This window comes from Electrophorus electricus, chromosome 7, assembly GCF_013358815.1.
Source record: "Electrophorus electricus isolate fEleEle1 chromosome 7, fEleEle1.pri, whole genome shotgun sequence".
Taxonomy (NCBI): domain Eukaryota; kingdom Metazoa; phylum Chordata; class Actinopteri; order Gymnotiformes; family Gymnotidae; genus Electrophorus; species Electrophorus electricus.
The window spans coordinates 10,189,800-10,213,093 of NC_049541.1; the positions used below are offsets into that span (position 1 = coordinate 10,189,800).

The 23,294-nt window shown below is 43.0% G+C and overlaps 1 protein-coding gene across 3 annotated transcripts in view; it reads right to left on the reverse strand.

Annotated features, from left to right (window-relative positions):
• The window catches only part of ppfia2 (PTPRF interacting protein alpha 2), a 155,994-nt gene that overhangs the window by 123,799 nt on the left and 8,901 nt on the right, over nt 1-23,294 (reverse strand). For all 3 annotated transcript variants that reach the window (XM_035528095.1, XM_035528094.1, XM_035528096.1), the window contains exon 2: nt 18,661-18,915. In XM_035528095.1, coding sequence (XP_035383988.1) covers nt 18,661-18,909 — 249 coding nt within the window. In that variant the 5' untranslated portion in view covers nt 18,910-18,915. The remainder of the gene's footprint in view (nt 1-18,660; nt 18,916-23,294) is intronic.

The window sequence follows — 23,294 nt, forward strand, 5'->3', positions numbered from 1 at the left end:
ATGAATACAGCAAAGACTACAGTAAGACTCATCGCAAAATTAGGTAGGTAACCTGCTGAAGTGGGATGATTAATAGTGGATTAAATATATATATAGATAGAGAGATAGCTCTTTCCTCAGACAGCGTGCAGTAGACACGAGGCTAACGAGGCCATCTGATCAAGTTAGGATAAGACTCTTCTCTCTTACTGGTTAGAAATGATCTTCATAAACCCCCAGGTTTCCTCAGCACTAGTTTGTTTCTTTTTGCCTGCACACTGCAAAGTCACACTCATGTGTCACTCCTGTGTGTCACACTCGCGTGTCACACTCATGTGTCCCTGCACTGAAGAGCAGTCATATGGATGTCACCCGAGCACTCCGACTGTAAAGCGCCTCAAATGCTCAGAGTGGATCTCAGACGGCCTTCTGTATCCCTCTGTGTCTCTCTAGCTGATCTCTCCCCTTTTGTATCTCTGTAGCTGCTCTCTCCCCATGTCCCCTCTCTTCCTCTCCCTTCACATTCAGAGCAGAAGCAAAAGTAACTGGATGGCAAAGTAGTTCTTGTCTTGGTAGTCCTGCACATTAGATGTGAAATTAAACAATGACTACAGCCCCATCCGGGCAGGATTCCTTTTACATGGAAACGTTCGGTAATGTCATTTTGCCACAGGACGTCTGTTAATATGTATATCTGATTCACACAAGATAAATCTTGGTATTTATGCACTGGCACACAAAAAAATCTGTGTGTAATACTTTTGATGGTCTCAACTACAAAACATTTCTCCATGATATATTAAACATCTACGGCTACTAGGGACCACCTGAATGTGGTCTAAATTCCTCACTGACTTGTCTACAACTTTTAACATGAACAGGCTACTTAACATAGCAGAATTTATTTAACGCTACTACAAGTGTTCCTCGTCTGCAAGTAAATGTCAAAGCATATAACGCATGGCAGCATTTCCTCCCGGACTCTCCTGCTTGAGAAGAAGCGTAAAATCTCATTTTCCACAGGATATTACGGAATGTTTACCGACGTGGGGATTGGCACAGGATTAATATAACCCCTGGTTTATTTTTATGGCACGTTTAACAGAAGGTAAAAGAATCGTTACTGACGCAGGAACGCACAGTCAGTAAAAATGACGGACATGGCACACTCGGATGGGAGTAAAGTCACTGAGAAACTAACCCCCTCTGAACGGGGCTTATGAGGTTCAACTGCAGAATGCAACAATTACTTTGAGGGTATTTAGTATTGGGGGATGATGGATGAACCGCAGGTGAAACATACTGTATACCAAATTAATTCTAAGTCAAGCTGTAATTTTAAGTTTCAAATCAGTTGTGATTAGCTGACATTCAGACGAAGTCTGACTCACTCCCTCATTCACTCACTCTGTCTCTCTCCATCTTTCTTTTTCCTACACACTCTCAGGGTCTGTCTGCCTGTTTGTCTCTTTCTCTCATACCTGAGGTATAAACTGTAACATGGCTGTAGCTGAAATTGGGAGGATATGCAGTTATGGCATTTTATATAAATAATTTCTGTTAATATGCTTCAGGATAAAGACTCGGTGGTAATGGTTTGCTCGTGACAGAAAACATCAAATGATTTGACTGCAATAGCAGGAGTCCAGTTATGAACACACTGCTAACGGTGAAGAACAGCGCGGTTACTGTTAATCACAGTTTATATTCCACTTGTGCTCGTCGAGCCATGTGCTTGTTTTTAATAGCATTTCAACCCAGATCATGATATAGAACCTCCCCAGTATATTCAGAAAATGTCTCTATACATGAGGAAACATGATTATACTGTATTATGATTTCCACTGTTCAACACTACTTAACAATATTGTTAAAGGCTAATGATGCATTTAAAAGTGTGTTAAATCCTCACACACAGATCAGCCAAGCTGAAGGCAGGCTTACTGTATCTGTGTACCTGACATACACTATTCATATTCCTCTCTGCTACTTCTCCCAGCGTCTGTGTCTTGTGAAACTGCATTTTATGTTGATATGCTGTACAGTGTATTCCACATGCTAAACAGAATGCATTGTAATGTGTAGTATAGTGTATTTTTATAGCACATATGGGATTCTCTCTCTCTCTCTCTCTCTCTCTCTCTCTCTCTCTCTCTCTCTCTCTCTCTCTTTTCTGTCTCTGTCTCCTTTCCGCAAGTGTCTCTTGGCCCAGTTAGCGCTCATCCATCAGACAGGTGAAGAAAAGAAATCTTCTGACCAATACACACACACACACACACACACACACACACACACACACACATACACACCACCTGTGTCATTGTGTTCTGGAATACAGGTCTTCTTTTCAGGAGGTTTCCAAGGGAACACCAACCTCGAAAGGACATATCTTTACATGCAGCACAGGAAAGCATACAGGAAAGCTCCAATCATGGAAGGGCAGGTGTCTGTAATAAAGTTAATAAATTGAGTGTGTGTGTCTGAAGGTCTTAACTGAGCAATGGGATTTTTGCTGTATACTGCTGCTGCTTCTTGTAGAGCCAACCCAGTCTGTCTGCTTGCTTCCTCACACATGCAAACACACACAGATTCACTCACAATCGCGCAAGCACAAGCATGTACACTCATGTATCTTCTATACTCACGTATCTTCTATGTGAATGTTCTATGCATGCTTTCAATATAGGATGACTACTCAAATGCTCGCACACATACACACCTTCCAGCCTTACTCACATCTGTGGGTGGACATATATATTAGCATAGCGAATGTGCGTGCGTGTTTGTGGATGTGTGTAAGAGAACAAGAAGAGGCACTGGTGGTAAATAATGAATCATCTCCAGAATTAGAGGCTGGTGTAAGCTCGTAGCTGGGGGTGTGAGTCTCAACATCTTCCTGCTTGCATCAGAAGTTCCAACCCCATTAATTACCATGATCAGCACACACACACACACACACACACACACACACACACACACACACACACACACACACAAACACAGAGAGAGAAAAACTCTCTTCTTTGCTCACAGGTACACACACACACACACACACACACACACACACACACACACACACACACACACACACACATACATACACACAGAACGTAATGTCCAGAATGGACATTAAGTTCATACAGAAATCTTTGTGAGTGTTTGCATGTTTGGCTCTCATTCCTAGAGGTTTACAAAGACACACACACACACACAAACACTTTCTTGACTCATACGTTGCACGCTGTCCCTCTGCTGAAGGAATTGGAATCAAGTAGCTTATTAAGGAGTGAAACTAATTATTACCAGTGACAGTATTTCTCATGCCCTTTTCTTTGAATGTGGAGATTAATGCTGTCACAGTCATTAAAGCTTTTAAAATGTATTTGGGTCAATTCATTTAAAGTTCATGTTCATTTAGGAAGGTAAATCAATTTGTTCTGGGTAAAAGGATTCAGCCAACATTCACGTAACATACATGCCAGTAACAACACCTAGACATTCCCAGTCCTCACGTGCTGAATTAGCGCACACACCTGTTCCTTGTTCATTTTCCTGTCTATTTAAACCCCACAGATGCCCAAGTTCAGTGCCGTGCTATCACGGCCGCGATCACGCCAGAGACTTTACAAGCCTGCTTCTCCTTTTCTGTTTATGAAGCTTTTTTTCTTCTCTTTTTGTCATCTGCATTCTGCACATAAACATTTTGTATTTCGCACTCGCATTGCATTCCTGCTTCCAAAATGTCACATCTACTTAATTTAAAAAAGAGAGATCAAAGGATTTCTATGTATTCAAAAATGTTTATTTAAAAAAACAAATCTCAAACACACTTGTCACAAATCTAACTGGCAGAATATAGAATATACAGAATATTCTTATTTTACCTTTAAAAAAACCTGTTTAGGAACAGTTACATAACGTTTCACTTCTATGACATCATAATCCAGTGAATATGAAGTGATATGAGGTGATGGAGTCCAACCACTCTTAGTCATCCACAGGAAGATCAGGGACCACGCAGAAGAAATGTGTTGGCAACAAGCACCAGATTTTGGTATCAAAGGCACTGATTATACTTGGCTGTTTTATGTGCCTTGTACCTAGACTGTTAGAAACTTTTGACCACATGCATTTACACTGTGTAGACATTTCCAGTTAGACAGACAACATCTATCTTAGTCCAAAAGAGCATGATCTTAGCAACAACAGAGCCAAATTCCCAAAGTCCAAATATGTGAATGCTATGACCGCCTACTGGAAGGGTTTTAACATTTTTTTTTTTTATCTTTAGTTATATAGCACTTTACATGATAAGTTTAAATAGTAAAAAAGTTAATGAAACAAATTAAAATAATATACTTAATTCTCCATAGCCTTTCAAAGGATGAAGAGCTTATTCTTTGAAAGCAGGAGAAGTTCGGACAGGCCCTGTGACTACACCACTCTGGCCCCTGGTGTTGCACCAGTATAGTCTGTTACGCCAATTCAGGACCTTGGACAGCGTCAGGCTGCCACTATTCAATTCCATTGTGATGGAATATTCAGCACCACATGGCCAGAGGGCAGAGTTTTGACGCCTTGACTGTGTATTACAATCAAGACAAACCTACAGTGGTCTCATCAGGAGTGGCGTAGCAGCCAGGTATGCTGGTGCAGGAATGGCAGCAGATGCTAATCAGAAAAGAGCTTTCTCATGCTCAATGGCACTTCCCACATTCCTTTATCACGCTCACTGGTACCTCCCACATTCCTTTATCACACTCACTGGCACCTCCCACATCCCTTTATCATGCTCACTGGCACCTCACACATCCCTTTATCATGCTCACTGGCACCTCACACATCTCTTTATCACACTCACTGGCACCTCCCACATCCCTTTATCACGCTCACTAGCACCTCCCACATTCATTTATCACGCTCACTGGAACCTCCCACATTCCTCATAAATGCCACCTGCAGGATCCACTGGCCACTGCTTTTGAGTGTGTGTGTGAGTGAGTGTGTGTGTGTATGTGTGTGTGTATCTGTAAACAAAGAAGATAGTGATTTTCTCTCTCTCTCTCTCTCTCGCTCTCTCTCTCTGTTTCTGACACACAGTGATCTCATTCCTTTCACCTCCACTTTGTGGAAATATAAGGCACTCATGCCCTTGGCTGTGCATGTAAGTGTCTGTTACAGAGACAGAGAGCAGAGAGATTTATGAGATTTAGGCTTGCGCGTAGAAAAGTGTTGGAAGCAATAGAAGGTGACAAACTGGTCTAAATGGGTCCAAACAGAGACAACAGCCTGAACTCTCAGCAACAAAGACACACACACACAAATTCAAGACTGGGCTTTTAAGCAGGGAAACTGAAGGGGAGTTTGGAGAATGGGCCCGAGAGCAGGATCCCCTGGTGGTGCCCGAGCCGCGGATCTTTTTCCGATGACCCTATCCTTCAGTCAGCCGTGTGACTAGCACCCATTTATTTATACACTCTGTCTGCATCTTTGACCCGCCCACGGATCGCTTTCCTTGGGCTCCACCGGTCCATCTCGCTGCCATCTCTGCGCTGGATGGATGGACTCCTGTCTCCAGTGGCTCCTGATCTGCATCCTGTGGGTGTGTAGGACGAGGAGGACAGGGGAAGTTGCTCAGACAGGAGCAAGACAACAGAGAACCTTCTAATATCTTGACGAGCTTGGCACCGACAGTCTGAGGAGCTGACTAACACAGATACATCAAAAGGGTACTTAGTATGAGGACCTTTAGTAATGGGACTTTTTTATATGGTTCAAATTATCTTCTTGGGGGGGAAAAAACCTGTCCCGAGTAATCAATTACAAAATTAGTCATTTATTGCAGCCATAGTGTATGGACATGATTGAAAGAAAGTGTGTTATCACGTTTGGTATAATGTTGCCTTGCAAAATCTCACAGCACCATACATGCACAGATTAAGAACATGTCTCCACACTTTACTCTTCCGGCCTGCACTGGTACTCTTCTGACCCCCACTGGTAGTCTTCCAAACCAACAGAGGTGACTTTCTGACAGACGCAAAGGTCCGTGTGGCTTTGGAGACCTTCAGTGCATGATTGCCTCACTACTGGTCCTGCTCGTTCAAGTGGTCAGTGCGCATGTAGCCACGGACATCCAGTTTCCTTAAGATGGTACTGACAGTGATGCGATGGGCGTCGCCTACCACACCAGGGGACCACGCGCAGTCTCCACAGACTCAGCGAATCAGCACTCAGCCTGACTCTCCCCAAGGACGATTGTCCTCGCTTCACTGACCTCAGAGGCACCCACCGAAGGGGTAACAGGGTGCAACAGAGCAGCAAACAATTCACTGGCCTTTTCTGCAGGGCCCTAAAGCACCACACATTGGTGAACTGATTATTAGGTATGTAACTTACATCTGGGCCTTCAGCCTCACAGAGTCACAGTAGTGCTGTGTTTAGACAAAACAGATATCTAGATAAAAGATAAACCCCATCGCCCCAACATTTTACGATAATAACCACCTTCTGGATTGGGTGGTCAGCTGCTTTTAGCCGACTGTGGTCATTTAAACACCTGGCACACCACATGCATATCACAGTATGAACTTCATAGACAATTTCAAAATATTTTGAGAATTTAGTGAAATAGAGGACAGAACTCATCCTTGACTTCTCCAGGGCTCAAACACGGATGCTGCATTACAGCATCGTCCATCCACTAATGACACACATGAACAGTGGCATTTACTATCAACAAGGTCCCCAGTCTCCTGTCAAATTGATTTTCCAGTCTCTGAGAAACAAACCTAAGAAGATTAACAAACTTTCTCAATTACATCCCCACCTCCACTGCTCTCAGTGAGAGATAACGCGCAGAGCTGTTGAGCTGGAAACTGCCACGTAGCAAGTCACCTTAACATTAACCTTGATATGCCTTTATATCCTATAATGATTTTACAGTTCTACTGAACCTCTCTGATCTTAAACATGTTGCAGACTCTACACATAAACATGGCCAAAGCTTAGATGTAAGTATATCACATTTTTTAGATATAACCGTGTCTAATACTTTTGATGTTGGTATTTCCTTTACTTTCCTGATAGGAAAATCCTAAGAAAGTGCCATTGTACTTTCAATTGAGTGGTAACTTTCTCAGACATCAGCCTGGATGACCCCTTCACACTAGATGTACACATTTATACTGTTGTTCCAATAAAAACCAAGTCTGTATCTAGACACTTTTATGCACCTTAGAGAAACTCAAGCACCACTTTACTGTTAAGTCCATGAAGTCTACCATGTCCACTATGACATTTAAAAACATCAACTTTTTTGCTTAATAATCAAGATAAAATAGCTTAGAAGGCCTGTTTTTCAAGTGTCATAAAGACATTGACAGTCGTACAAACAATAGATTGATTAACTATGCTCACTACGGCCAAACATTGCAGACTTTGTTTGGTAGCAAAATATGTTCCATTAGGGACAACATAACATATGATTCTTGCTGGTCCTGTATGTTTTCCGCATCCAGGATAATTAATTAAGGATATTTTCTCCAGTCATAATGTTGATAATCAATGACCACTGAAGGTCCATATAAACTACCAGTGATAAACACGGTCAAGTTCAGGATCCCCAAGTTCAGAGGACTGACATCGAGTCTGTTAATGAGCAATGCACATCGGTTCTAAAACTATGTGCTGCACGAGTGCTAAGTAACAAACATAATACATCTTCCTTTTAGGATAGACGGGGCATTTGTTGATTTTGAGTGGTTTTAATACGTGAATGCAAACAGTAGCAAGGGGAAGCTATTGCTAGTCCAGAGACAATTGTTCAGATATTCAGATATTGACAGGAATGTAAAACATAAAAGGAAACTATGGGTATCCTACTCCATCAGAATTTTAAAAGGTATTCAAAAATAATTTTAAAACAATTAAATGTAGGCATTAAATTTAAGCATTAAAAGAAATGGCAAAAGTTTTCTTTTTGGTGTGTGTGATTATAGTAATGACGGTAGCTAGGCTTACTGCTCTGCACAAGATAATACAAATGCATAAATGGGCTGTTTAATTTATCATTGATATGAATTTGCCTGGGTGTTTTAATAAAAATAAAACAAATTACAATTGATGGAAAGTCGAATAAATTGCAAGAGAGAAAGAAAAATGTCACAGCCTTTCAAATCTTTAGCTAGCTTGTACTAAGATGTTGTTAATGATTAAAAGTCTAAAAAAATGATACACTGTATTCCAACTGTCCAAACATGCTGTTAATACATGGTGTTAAAAGATGGTATTGAGTCAGCTTTGACTAAAAAAAGGAAATCTATGCTTATTTAGAATATGATTCTGTCCTTCACAGAGATAAGCCAACACATTTTGACCTACTCTCCCACTTCCAAACCTGTTCATTTAGTTATATAATTATCGTTCCCTTGATGAGCTAACACATGTGTAGTCTAATCAAGTCTCTGTGGCCATGCCACAGAACAGTAGACACCAACCATGCTTCTTAAGCTATTTCTTCCTTTGCTTTTATTTATGGACCTTTGGAATTTATTTATTAAAACACTTTCTTTCTACTTTTAATTAGGGAAAATATGTCTAATTGTTATACAGTAGGCTAGCCATGTGTCTTTGACTTATAGATCAATTTGCTTCCCCCGATGAAACTGTATAATTTAATGTACATTAAACATTCCTAAATTAATAACTCCCCTGTCTATCCTAAAAGAAAGAAGTAGGTGCCTGCAAATCTTGTCTATTTGTCACATGTGTGGCACATAGTATAAGAAACAATGGCCTTCCTCATGAACAGAGTTGATGTCAATCATGCCTTGAATAGGTGTCTATAACTAAGAAACTCGAGGACCCTGCACTTGCGCGAACACCTGATGAAGATGTCATTGTATGACCTGACCAGGAGTGGTTGAATATAGCATCCCTTGAATTTGTGCCCCCCCCCCCCCCCCCGCCCCAAAATAATCATAGTGATAATTGCATATGAACGCACTATGCTAACATTCCTTCAGATCCACAGACAACGAAATGTAAAGGACTCTTATTTTATTTTATTTAAGTAAGGGACTTTTATTTTATTTTAAAGTGGTCTTTATGAAAAAACAAGTGACCTCACAGGCTGGCCAATGGCATACAACCAGCGGTTTAGGTCCACCCACATTTCCCAAACAAAAAGTGAACTGTATGTTGGTTTTGAAGACATAAAGGACATACTGAAAATTTGGGCAAATTCTTGTTTCTGCTTTCTTGTACATAAAAGAAAAACAAAACATGTGCTGTTTCTTGTTTCTTTCATTTCCGATTCATCACATGAATAAAAGATATACGGTCATTTTTCTATGTTAGGATTAGAAACGGAAAACCAGTCAATGAAAGGTACATAGAAGGAGCATCTTGGTGTGTTGGTTATTTGATTTGATGAGTAGTTTATGAAACTGTCAAACCAAGCCGTTTCCTGGTTTAGACTGACTTTAACAGAACCAAAAATTAGAACTGACCTGTTCAATAATAGTTCTGAAAACAAAAGTCGAATGACCAAAAGTACAGACATTTTAAGAACCATATACATAGTTACAAAACAGCACTCTATGCTGCACTTCATTACTCTTTATTTATAAATTAGCTTTTAATCTTAGATTTTATTCTTTTTCTGCTATGTATCTTTTTTTGAAAGTGCTATATTTTTAAAGTGCTAGATTATTATTATTATTATTATTATTATTATTATTATTATTATTATTAAGAGGCAGAGAAACAGTGGTGATCTTTTTAAGACCATGAAGCCGGGAGAAACCATTCTGCAGCGCAACACCGAAACACTCTTTGGTTTCCCCACGTGCAGATCTGCACTGATAAATACGCTCTAAAGGAATCCATAATACTTCCAGTTTCATGAGGCTGTGATATTTTCAGTGTAAAAGAAGAAAGTTAAATAAAAAAAAGAAAGCAATTAATATAGGTAAAATAGTTAATATAGGTAAAATAGTAACAATAAGCTGCATTTGTTTGAAATAAAAACATGAGTAGCCTTCGGCATGACTTATGAGACCAGCGAGAATAACAGAGTCTCCGAAATCAATCATAAATAAGCACGGATCAGTAACTACAAAGGAACCCGGTGCTGCTTTCCCCCACGCTGTCTTTGCTGGGGGATGAACATTGATTAGGCTTCAACTGAGGCAGCTTTGCAGTAATCGCGCACTCAATACCGCAGTGACAGTTGGAGCACAAAGCGCGCCCTCGCCGTGATCCCATCGGTCCCTGCGCCGACTGTCTTCGCTCTGTGCGCTCCTCCAGGCCAGTCCCATGGGCGTCGGCCTCAAATGTGCAGGTTTGTGATGTCACGGGTCTATTTATGGTACTGAAGTGATTCATTCAGAAGTTAAAAGGCAGCCATTATTGACCAGCTGGGAGTGCAGAATACCAGCGGCAGCCCCCGGCCACACACCCCGGCCCACCCCCCAGGGTTTTTTCTCCTGTATCCCATAATGGAGAGCTATTCCCAGAGATGGGCCGGATGCAGCTGAACCAGGGTACAAAACAGCAAACAAAAAACAGAACAGTATCCATGATCTCTAATTAAACACATTAATTAAGTCTATCTTAAATGTGTAAGCATGTCATGGTACAAGTAAATCATTGACAAAGCATCTCAAACATATGTCACTATAATTCTTTCTGGTAATTATTGTTACTTATTGTTAAAAATAATGTAATCATAATAATAACTACTAATGATGAAGGATGTATGGTTATTATCTAATATTATGACAATGAACCTTGAGTAGCAAAACACAGATCCAAAAGACACATTACAACTGTATAATTCCCTAGAATAAAAGAATACACTTCCATTTGAAAAAACCTGCTGCTACCAAAAACTGTCGATGACATATTAGTCTTATGATCCAATTTCAACCACATAGCAATGAATCTCAGTCATTAATCATATGATACCTGAGTGAGAATCCTGGCAAAAACAACAACCATCATCTTGCACTATTAGTCTTGCTTTTCTGTAATGGCTACAGGTGATCGCTATGAATGGAATTCTGCTGCTCACCTTTGACCCGAGAGTTTAACATGGTCGAGCAGCTTGGGGCGAGTCAGCAGCTTTGATGCTGACATGAGCCGAGAATCCCTGGCAGACTCTGAGAACGTTATCTGCATAATAAATGGCATGGATCACAAAGCAACAGTCAGCATTCTGGCCTTGCCATACCCCGGGCCTCGGAGATTGTGCCTTAATCGCTTCCTGAAACATGTGGTCTATCGCCTCTGTGTTTCTTCACAATCAAACACATTGAGGGGATTATCAGACATCACTGAACTGGTGCTATTTTAGCTTCAGGTGCAAGTGCTATTTTCACAGCTCACGTCACACAGCTCACGTCACACAACTTACGTCATGCTACAGGTGACGAAAGACTGAAGACGCACTTCAAAAGAGATGTCTTAAATAAAGAGCTTATTGCACACAGAAAAACCTGCCTGACAATACAAATGTGAAAAATATGCATAAAAATGGAGACTAGTGTTTTTATAGACATCAAACATTTATGACATATCATGAATTACACCAGCAAGGTCTTACTAATGAGGACAAACTGCAGCTGTTGGCATTTGAGATTGGAAATTATTCATGAGGCTTTAGAAAGTGTCACTTTACTGCACATAGTACAAATAACGCAAAAGAGAGCCTGGCAATTACTTTATGTTCTGTTCAAGGCCTTTTAAACTCAAACTGAAAAAATAGAAAGGTAAAAAAAAAGAAATGTCTCCACTGCATGTCTAGCCATGTTCTGTAATGCACCATTTGAACAGAGGTTGCCTGTTCAAGCACAGACTCTCAAATCAGATATTACCATAATCAGACTCTCTAATCAGACCTTACCATAATCAGACATTACCTTTCAAGAGTATTACTCAGGACACTCTGCAAACACACACACACATGCACTTAAGTGCACACACACACACACACACACGCACACACGCACACACACACACACACACACACACACACACACACACACACACACACACAAAACACACACATACCCACATCATGCACATACATAAACATGGTGGAAGTAAGAAAGATTAAGGGTGGAGAAAGAATATGTATAGCTTGGGGGCACACCATATACCCAGAGATGGGTAGTAATACTTAAGGGCACACCATACACCCAGAGAGGGGTAGTAACGCTTAGGGGCACACCATACACCCAGAGAGGGGTAGTAACACTTAATGGCACACCATACAACCAGAGCAGGGTAGTAACACTTAAGGGCACACCATAAAACCAGAGAGGGGTAGTAACGCTTAGGGGCACGCCGTACACCCAGAGAGGGGTAGTAACACTTAAGGGCACACCATAAAACCAGAGAGGGGTAGTAACACTTAAGGGCACACCATACACCCAGGGAGGGGTTGTAATGCTTATTATCACACCATACACTCAGAGAGGGGTAGTAACGCTTAGGTTCACACTGTACACCCAGAGAGGGGTAGTAACGCTTATTATCACACCATACACCCAGAGAGGGGTAGTAACGCTTAGGTTCACACTGTACACCCAGAGAGGGGTAGTAACGCTTATTATCACACCATACACCCAGAGAGGGGTAGTAACGCTTAGGGGCACACCGTACACCCAGAGAGGGGTAGTAATGCTTATTATCACACCATACACCCAAAGAGGGGTAGTAATGCTTATTATCACACCATACACCCAAAGAGGGGTAGTAACGCTTAGGGGCACACCGTACACCCAGAGAGGGGTAGTAACACTTAAGGGCACACCATACACCCAGGGAGGGGTTGTAACGCTTATTATCACACCATATACTCAGAGAGGGGTAGTAACGCTTAGGATCACACTGTACATCCAGAGAGGGGTAGTAACGCTGAGGGTCACACCGTACACCTACAGAGGGGTAGTAACGCTCAGGGTCACACCGTACACCAAGAAAGGGGTAGTATCACTAGTCAGCGAACATCTGCTGGAGTACAAATGGCAATGCTGCTAGGTTCAATGATGGATCCGACGTCTCAGCTGACCCAACCTCTCAGCTGACCCAACCTCTCAACGGACCCGACCTCTCAACGGACCCGACCTCTCAGCTGATCCAACCTCTCATATGACCCAACCTCTCGGCTGAGCAAACCTCTCGACGGACGCAACCTTTCAGCTGACCCGACCTCTCTGCTGACCCAACCTCTCGGCAGCAAAAGCAGGGATTCTCCGTTTGCAAAATAAAGGATTTGCTGGAAATGGCAGAGAAGCAGGACTGGCTCTGTGAAATCTAACGTGCTATGGTGCCTGGTGCCTCACAGTGCAGCATGTTTCTCTTGTTCGGTTGTATTTGATGTTTCTCTCTTTCTGTTTGTATTTGTTCCTTCTCATTGTCACCCTGGCTGTCTCCCACTCTCTCTGCACCTCTTGTGTGCAGCACATCAATAGTTAATCTGGCCCAGGGGCCAAGGGAAGTGGGGCACAGACGATAAAAGAGGATGGTGGAGAATCATGTGCTGCTGTGGTGGAAAGCAGCTGATTGCAAGAGCCTACGGGAGAGAGAGAGAGAGAGAGAGAGAGAGAGAGAGAGAGAGAGAGAGAGAGATGAGGGAGAAGAGAAGAATCATTTGCTACTTATCCTTCCTCTTAGTCATCTTGTTTTTCTACAATGTTCTCTTCTTGTTTTTTACACAATGTTCCCTTTACAATAAACCCATGCAAGGACATCCATCTCACCCCCCTAATGACCTTGTAATGGTACACTCCATCGCATATTGCATATCGCCACCGAACCTTAAGAACAGGGGTTGTGTGTGTGAGAGTAAATAAATGAAATGTCTTTGACTAACCACAGATGCATAAGCGTTCAGTACATTGATATAGCTGGACTTCTTACTAATGAGTGCCTTCTGGTAATTGAAGCCTCCATCTGCTCACAGGGAGCGTGTTCGGTAAATTCCTCATGAAGCCAGAGAAAGCACTGTCTTCAGTTTTTGTGTATGATTGTTGGGGTGTCTCTAGAATTTTCTTCTTCATTCATTTAACAGGCCAAATGACCACATGGTGAAACTAAGCCATAAAGAGCGATTTCAGCAGTTTTCACGTGGATGTCACATGATTGCCCACCTGTAATCCTAACCAGAAGCATTTGCAAATTCACATGAATCAGCTCATTACAAATCTGCAGCCGTGATGCTCTGTTGAAAGAGCCTTTGATTTAGTAGAAGGTCGAAGACGTTTCCAATCACAGTCCCATACATGCAACGCTGAACACTCAATCAAACCTTTTCTTCTCAACAATTCCACAACTTCATGTGTGAAATGGAGCCAATGGGATTTCGGGGTACTGTATTCCAAAACGAGCCTTCGTGCTCCACTGATGGCTGGACTCAGGAAAGCCGCCAGCAGTCCTGGCTCGGACGCACTGGAGCGCCTCCAGTGGCTCGCGATGGACGAGGAAAGACTCGAGACTTTGGAGAGACCTGAAGAGACATCTTTGGTGATGAACAAACATGTCTGCGGGGCACTTCTGCTGCGGTATTGGTGACAAGTAAGGAGTTGCTTTGTGCAGTGCGCTGTTTTGTTTCAAAACCGTAAAACCATGGCGTAGATGCAACCCGGGCTGCTTCCATGGGAGCTGCAGAGCAGATGAGTGCACAGGTACCTGAGCCTTCGCCTTTCTCCACCTGTGTGGTAGAATCTGTCCCAAACATGCCAATCTAGATGCAGAAGATGCTCTGATATATGGGTAAGGGTGGGGGGGGAGGTCGACAGGGTGATGTGAGTACGCGAAATTGAAGAGCATCTGAAAGCGAAACGGTATAGGTGGAAAAGAGATGGAACAAAAGAACAACAAAGAGAGAAGACGGCACAGAAGAATGAGACAGAGGACCCTGTTTACCTGTACAGCACTGCGCAAGGTTCTTGCTGATGGGCAGGAGTGCTGCATTGGGGTGCAGAAGAGAAACTGACTCACTCTGGCAAGCAGTAAAACGGCAAAGGATGGGGAGGTTTTGCTCCTCGATGCGTCAGCTGTAGGGACAGCTTTCCCATGACTAATACCAGTGGAAACCTGCAGGGACCTGACTTATGTTTCCTAACTTTTCCAATGCACAATGCATCTCCAAGAGTCACATAATATTTACGGAGAATCAGAGTCTACAGATTCTGGCTAGGGTTAGGGTTGGGCCTTGCAGACAATGGTGTTGCACTTTTGACAGTTCTCATTAAACCTGCACTGTGAATAAGGTACTGAGATGTACATGAGCTTTTAGCACTAAATCTCTGGACTAGACAGACATGAGAGTGGGATGGAAAACTCCAACTTCCGCCCTCACCATACTGGAACATGCTCAGCTATCAGGCTGGTGTACTTGTGGGAAGTCTCTAGAACGTTCCACCCCATTTACACTGGTTCATTTGATTCTTAACATTAGTAGTGTTTGCTGGAGATTCTCCATTATCTCTCTTTTGCCTTCTCTTTGACAGCTCCAACCCCACCCAACATCTACTCCACAATACCCCCCCCCCACACACACACACACCCTCACACAGTAGTAATGCAAAGAGCAGCATGGGGGCATTGCTGCATGAGAGACAGCCCTGCCGTGACTCAGAACTACGGCTGTCATTCTGATCTATCAGCCATACGCCGCTGTGATGGAGCAGGAAAGTCAGTTTAGGGGAAGCAGAAAGTAAGATGAAGGAGGGTGCTTCTGTTTGTATATATAGTATAGGTGTGTGTATCAGTGGGTGCATGCAAGAGGAGAAAAAGGGAGTGTGTGTGTGTGTGTGTGTGTGTGTGTGTGTGTGTGTGTGTATGTGTGTGTGTGTGTGTGTGTGTGTGTGAGAGAGAGAGAGAGAGAGAGAGAGAGAGAGAGAGAGAGGGGAGCTTGATCATTTTGGTACCAGCTTCCCATCACTTCCCAGTAAAGGCAGATCACTGAGCCAAAAAGCACCCCCCACCCCCCACGCCAAATGACTAAACCAGGCCACTCACTTTTTCCATCTCTCCATCTCTCCCCCCCTCCATTCTTCCCTCTTCCTGCTCATCCTCCTCTTCAATCATGCCACCCTGCTGCCAGCATTCAGCTTGTTTCCTCTTTGTCTGATTATCTAATTCTAGAGTTAATGGCAAATAACACAGCAGGACCGAGCGTGCTGAATACTGAACAGTTGCTTCTGAAACCGTGGAAAAGGATAGAGAGATGCAGTGTTATCCAGTCTGACTTTAGTACCAGACTGACTGACTTTAGCACCAGCCTGACTGACTTTAACAACAGACTGACTGGATTTAGCACCAGGCTGACTGGAAACCTGTGGCATCATGCAAATTCACTTCTTGCTGCAGTACCAAACTGGCAGTTGTTGACTGAAGTTTGACACTTTAAACAATGCTTAACTCATTTCCTAAGGAAGTTTTTTGTTTGTGTGTGTGTGTGTGTGTGTGTGTGTGTGTGTGTGTGTGTGTGTGTGTGTGTGTGTGTGTGTGTGTGTGTGTGTGTGTGTGTGTGTGTGTGTGTGTGTGTGTGTGTGCATGCGTGCGTAAAGTGACCTGGATTCAGTGACTAAGGCTACTGGCGTGCAGGTTTCAAAACCGAGGTGGATACCCCAAAAGCCAGATGCTTTGCTCTAATGGGCATGCAAGACCCAGACCTACCTGCGGTGCCCAGCAGTGCCCTCGCCTCCTGCCAAAGCACTTTTGCTTCCTGGTAAATGTACCTTTCCCGGGAAGTATTTCACCACGCCCTGCCACGCTCCTTCCAGATACATTAGCCTGATGCTAAAAGGCTACGGGCTAATGAAACGCTGATGTTTTAATTAATGGAGGCATTTGGGTAATGGCGGAGGGGGAGGATCCACACTGCGGAACCTGACATCTCATTTCAAAGTGAGGTGAACGCGAACAGCATGGCAACCGAGCCGTGACTGTGATTGTCATAGCAACCGGGCCGTCGCTACGTAATGAAAGCCTATAAACCTGTATGTCACTCTTTATGGTTCGCACCCACCCTGACACTCAGCAGAGGAATAACTCACGATGACGGCGCAGTGACACCGGGCCGGGCCACGATCAGGGAGAGGAGGCGCAGCACTCGTGGGGAGCTGAGGCCTCCTCTGTGGTCCTTGTTTCCTTGCCATGCTGCGCGCCTCCTCTCTCGTACACATGAGCGCGGTCCAGTTCCCTCCCGCGATGCGCAGAGACAGCGGTACGGCACGTTTCCACTTGCTGTGGCGTGTTCACCAACATCGAAATGTGGGCCGGCAGGCGTGTGAGTTTGTGAGGGACTTGGGGAGTGTTCGCTGGGTTTGTGCGGATATGTGCCTGTGGTGTCACATATGATAGCAAAACAAGGCATTTGTGATGTTGATGATGATTTGACTGGAATAACGCTGTTGTTGTCTGTTGTTGTTGTCAGACTATAGTTGATTGTTATGTGATGGTAACAGAAATATTCAGGCATAGTGAATACAAAAACCATAGAAGACAGCACAAAAGTGTGTGTGTGTGTGTGTGTGTGTGTGTGTGTGTGTGTGTGTGTGTGTGTGTGTGTGTGTGTGTGTGTGTGTGTGTGTGTGCGAGAGGAGCAGGTAATATTAAGGGAGACACTACTGTACATACTAATAATGAATGCAAACTTAGTCTAATCAAGCATGTTTCCAAGACAACCTGAAGATCTCAGATCCAGCACCACCAACATGCCTCTCAAGGCATTTTCTACTGCCTTATTTCATCATATGAACTTGGCCAAGGAACCTGGGCAGTCAGTAAGACTTTGGCTCTGCCTCGATTTATTGTACTTCCAGAATACTGCTAACATGCCAAACGGTTACAGCTGTTAAGGTGGGCACATCCCCTGGGTTACAGAGGGCAAGCAGCACAGCCAGTACACCTCAGGCCAAAGAAAATCTCCGATTCCAGAGACTCCCAGGGCGATCGCAGCCAAAGACCAAGACTGACATTACCAGCACGCGTTTCCACCTGGGGGAACGCTAAGCTGCACGCACCGTCGCTGGGCAACAGAAACAGAGCCGAGAGAAGGAAAAATCGCCGGTCATCTGATTTGATCCGTATGACAGCATGTAAAATAATTTGAATTGGAATTACAGCCAAATGCAGCCAGCCAGAAAACCAAAGCAGCTGGTGCCGACATCTCCCCTGTAGCCTGGATTACCGTAATGGTGATGAAAGTGAGTAGCAAACACGGAAACAACCGTCATCAAGGTTACGCGGCAGCCCGAAGTCAGAAACACAAAATATGCTCCAGTTCACACTTCATTCAGCCAATGGTCCTGGTACTTTTTGAGGTGAGCGTGTGCCAGAAAAAGTTATACTGCAAAATTATCTCCGTGCCAGTCGCAAGCATCGCAACATATGAAACAAATGTGTTTACTTGATACGGAGGATGAACCTTATTCTCCAAATCCATTCCATGAAAATGATGCAAGTGGTGTGTCTATTATGTGCATAAATACATAAGTGTGTGCATTTATACGTGTGTGTTTAATCCAATTTTCAGCATATGCTCTTATCCAGAGCTACATATTAAAAATTACCCATGACTTTGGTGTTGCTCTACCTGCTCTACAGGTAAGCTGTGGTTGTGTGTGTGTGTGTGTGTGTGTGTGTGTGTGTGTGTGTGTCTACCTGTGGCAGTGCGGAGCTGAGCTGGCGCTGGAGTGAGTCGCGATCGTAGATGACGTCCTGCAGATGTTGCTGGGCCAGGGCCAGGCTTTCCTGCGTCTCCCTTAGCGTGTCCAGGAGACGGTCCCTCTCGTCCAGCATGTTGACCATGAGCTGCTCGAAGTGGGAGTCCGGGTCCGAGGCGCTGCTCTGGGAGCCGCGCTGGCTCATGGCCGTGTCCTCGCTGATCGTGGGCATCACCTCACACATCATCTTCCCCTGCGCAAGAGCAGCACAGGGCAACAGCACTTAGCATGGACCGCCGACCCGCCGACCCTACACCCACACAGGGATTCTCTGTCGAGCACCAACGATAAGCGATATCACGCGAGGGGAAATACGGCTACAGCAGCACAGCTGTGATTCGTCGTAAGATCATAGAGTCGTATGATCACAGCCACGATGATACTGATCATAACAGCACAGCAGTGTTATACTGCTTTCAGACAACAGTTCTATAAGCGCCAGTAGCAACAACAGATTATGATTTGATTGCTTGTTTAATAATGTATATTGTTCCACCAATGCAAATAGTCCCACAACTGGACAGAGACTGGACTGTTGCCGAGCAACACACAAACCTTTTCCTGCACACTAGCTTGCGAGCAACTTGGTGGTGTTGCATCGCTCTAGAGCGCCACTAACTTTGGTGATCTTCTTTCCTCCCCTTTGACCTCTCCTGTTGACCATTCGTAATGAACTGAATGTTTTTGAAATTTGTTCCGATCTAAGGTAATTAATGACTGTTAATGTAATTAATGGTTATTAGAACACACCTGTAAAGTTCCAGTGCTGTTATAAAGAATATCTTTTCTCCAGTCAAATTACTTGGTCGAAACTGTTGTATAGTATCTAGTATATACCAACATTCAACACATTCACCCATCACTCTAATGTGGGCAGTTGGCTTTATGGTAGGGCATAACAAATATATGACAGGGCATAACAAATATTGCAAATGTATTATGATTGCAGTATGCTTTGTCATGTATTAAAACACAAAAATGTTGTGAAATGGTTAGAACTGGCCTGCATTATAAAGCCCAAAATATTATTACCATTTACATTCATGATGTGAAAGCTATGATTATTTAAGCAAAACACCCAATGAGCAATCATCAGAAATGACAGTATGCAATAAAAAATTGGTTAGTGAATTAATTTGCATGATTCGATTTTCTGCATTATCAAGACTGTAAGAGCCACTATTATATTAACAACAATAACAGATAATGTTTTAGAACTTAAAATGTTCAGTGACAGAAACGACAAGGCAAATGAACCAGTGTGACTTGCACAGAGAACACAGAGACTTGCACAGAGAACACAGAGATTTCCCAACATTCACACACAGGTACAGCACAGTTACACATTTGGATTCATTGGTATCTACTGAAAGATTTTAGGTCATTACATTTGTCCTCTATATGGTAAAGTAGTTTGGGTTCAGATGAAACTAAGAACATATATTATTAATATCTTTAAAATACAGGCTTTTAAGCTTTTCTAAAGAGCATATTAATATTCTTTTCCATAAGTTGTCAGATAAAATCTGAATTCCTAAAAACCAAAATTATTCCCACTATTTCTATCTGATCCACTTATTAGACATGAGCTACATTTCCTATACTTTCTGAAATTAAAAACCATCTTCTTCATTTTGTTATAATTAAAAGGTTATTTACTTTTACTCCATTCAACTAATTCCTTTTATTTATTTATTATTTATTCCATTCAGCTAATTCCTTTATTTATTTATTATTTACTCCATTCCTCTATCTCTTGCTTGTACCTATTCTATTTTAAAGATTAAACCTGAGGTGTAATCAACATATTTTAGAATCAAGTTTGAATCACTGTGTCCTTAACAGTCGCAGGTACAGAAACAGTAGAGCAGTGGACTTAAAGGTGCCATAGATCGGAAAGCTGTTTGTAGGCATAGTTGAATGACCTTGCAAACTAACATACCATGACCATAAAACACTGTTGTGTCCCTCAAATGTAAATTCCTCATCAACAACAGGGGGCAATAAAATGGGCCAATTGCCAAGTTCTAAACTGTTTTATAATAGTCCTGATTCATTAATATTTATCACCATTTGCATACACCAACCCACGTTCCAGCCCAGGCAATATTAAAAATTGACTTGCACATACAAATGAACAGTTCTGCAGGTATGGTGAGGTGCCATGGGTTCCCCATCCAGCGCAAGGTTGTTGTTGGCACTGTTCTCCACGTGGCTGTTTACCTTTAGTTCCTGGTACCGCTGTTCAGGTGTTCCTTGCTGTCTCAGTACTTCCCTGTCTATTTAAGCCCCATGTTGCTGATCATTGTATTGCCTTTGTGTTCACTGTAAGGGTTGTCCTGTTCCAGCTCCTTGCCTTGTTTGTTTTAATCCTAGTTCTGCTTGTCTGAATGATTAGTGTTTGCCTCGTGAGTTCAGCTATTGGTTTCTTGTTCTCTCCGTCAAGTACGTATTCCAAGGACGTGTCTTTTGATGACTTCCCAAGCTCCTCGACCTCTGACTGTGTTATGGATTAGGATTCTGGATCAGCGTATGCATCATGCCTCCTACCTCATATTGTTACATCAGGAACAAAACCACAACCACGGCGCAGCAGCAGCATCGACCTTGGCAGAGTCTGTAGAGAAAGGAACCGTTCCGGGCCGTGATGGGGATGTTGGCACTTTTATTCCCTTCCCAAAGACCCAAAGCATCATGGTTCATGTTCACAGTGAACACCATCTTGGACAACTTTAATTCAAAGTTGTTAGTTTGCTCTGCACATTTCCCTGGGGACAGTTTCTCAAACCTTGCATAATATCGAGAGATGAGCAGTCCTGGTTTTGCTGGCAACACAACCCCAGCTGCAACCTGAAGTAGACAGCCATGAGGTGAAAGTTTTAATTTGAGATAACCAATTTAATTTGCTTTGTGTTGTTGTCAAGATCTTGTAGCGATAAATCAATAGTATGATGACCTATCTTATTTACACGGAGATTAATGTTACTTTACTGCCTGCGTCCCACTGAATAACTGTGTTATCATATAAATCTACAGTATCAGACGCATCTTTGTCAATTCCTGTCAGGTTTTCAACCCTAGTTTGGTTGCTCAGAGATTTTTCTATAGGTAACTCAATCCTTCTAGCGAGCATTGGCTTCATAAAACAAGACATCCAGTCAATCTGTTAAAATTAGTTTTGTTTGAGAACTGAACTATGACTTCTTTGCACATTTGCATTTCAGAGTGCATCATATCAGCTCCTGCTCAAACATCTACTGCTGGATGCCTAAATGCTCCATGGATGTAGTGATTTATTGTGACATGCTGATTCTGTATGAGCCTTCACAGTGCCTCGCTGTAAACCAGACACACAGACAGCAAGTCTGTGAATTATTACTACCTCGCTGCAAACCAGACACACAGAAAACAGCTTGTTTCATTCTCAGGCAAAATCACAGAGTTGTAAAGGGGTGTGTAAAACCACAGCTGGGCATTTTCCATGCTGATCAGAGTCACATACCTTCTTTAGACATCAGAGAATAATGTAAAATACTGAATAAATGTAAAATACGGAATAAATGTATGATACCTTTAAAACCTATCCATCGGCTAATCCTAAATTCGATACTTGGGAAGTGGACATGGTTATTAAACCTCATCTTTTGAGGTCTGTCACATAAAAGGTTTCAAATCCAATAGTAACGTTAAGATAACGTGAAGCTAGCAAAACATCAAGCCCAGCAATCTATATGTGCTAAGTGACTTGCTAGCCCCTACTCATTAACCCTAATACCAATACCATTGAAACACACAAAAGTTCCCATTAGCGCTATAAACATTATGCAGCAGGTTTCTATGTCATAAGCGAATCTTTCAGTGATCACATAGTAGTTTTACTAATGTAGCATATACCCAGATCTTGTGCGTGTGTGATAAAATACAACAGTCTACGTCCATTTTATGTTACATTATTTTTATACCAACATACTGTTGCATTGCCAGAGGATTTTACACAGCAGCTTGGTGTGTGTTCTAAAGCAGGAGTGGCCGTGTGTGGTCCTCCAGGGTCAACCGCAGCCCAGGCTGGTGCTTATCACTGCTCTAGGACACCTGATTCAACTCCTCGGTTAATTAACAGCGGGTTAGTGGGTGTGTTGCAGCAACGCCGTCGTCAAGCTGTGGTGCTCTCCATCACCGCAGCTGGGCTCCCGCTGTCTAGAAAGATGTGTGTACAGCGTGATGGTTTTAATCTGTCTCTCTGTCTCTCTCTCTCTCTCTGTCTCTGTCTCGCTCGCTCTCTCTCTCACACACACACACACACACACACACACACACACACACACACACACACGTATACCTTCGGACCCCTTGTGCGGGATAACTGCAGTAAACAGTGAGTGCTGCATGAAGCATGAATACTGGATGTGACTGTACGTACACAGAGTGGATGGCTGGCTACTCCAGTGAAGATCAGGGCAGTGTGTGCGTATGCGTGTGTGTGTGTGTGTGTGTGTGTGTGTGTGTGTGTATGTGTCCTAAATTTCACGCAACTCCTGCTTAGAGGGCCATGCTGCACGTCCATGCTGGTCA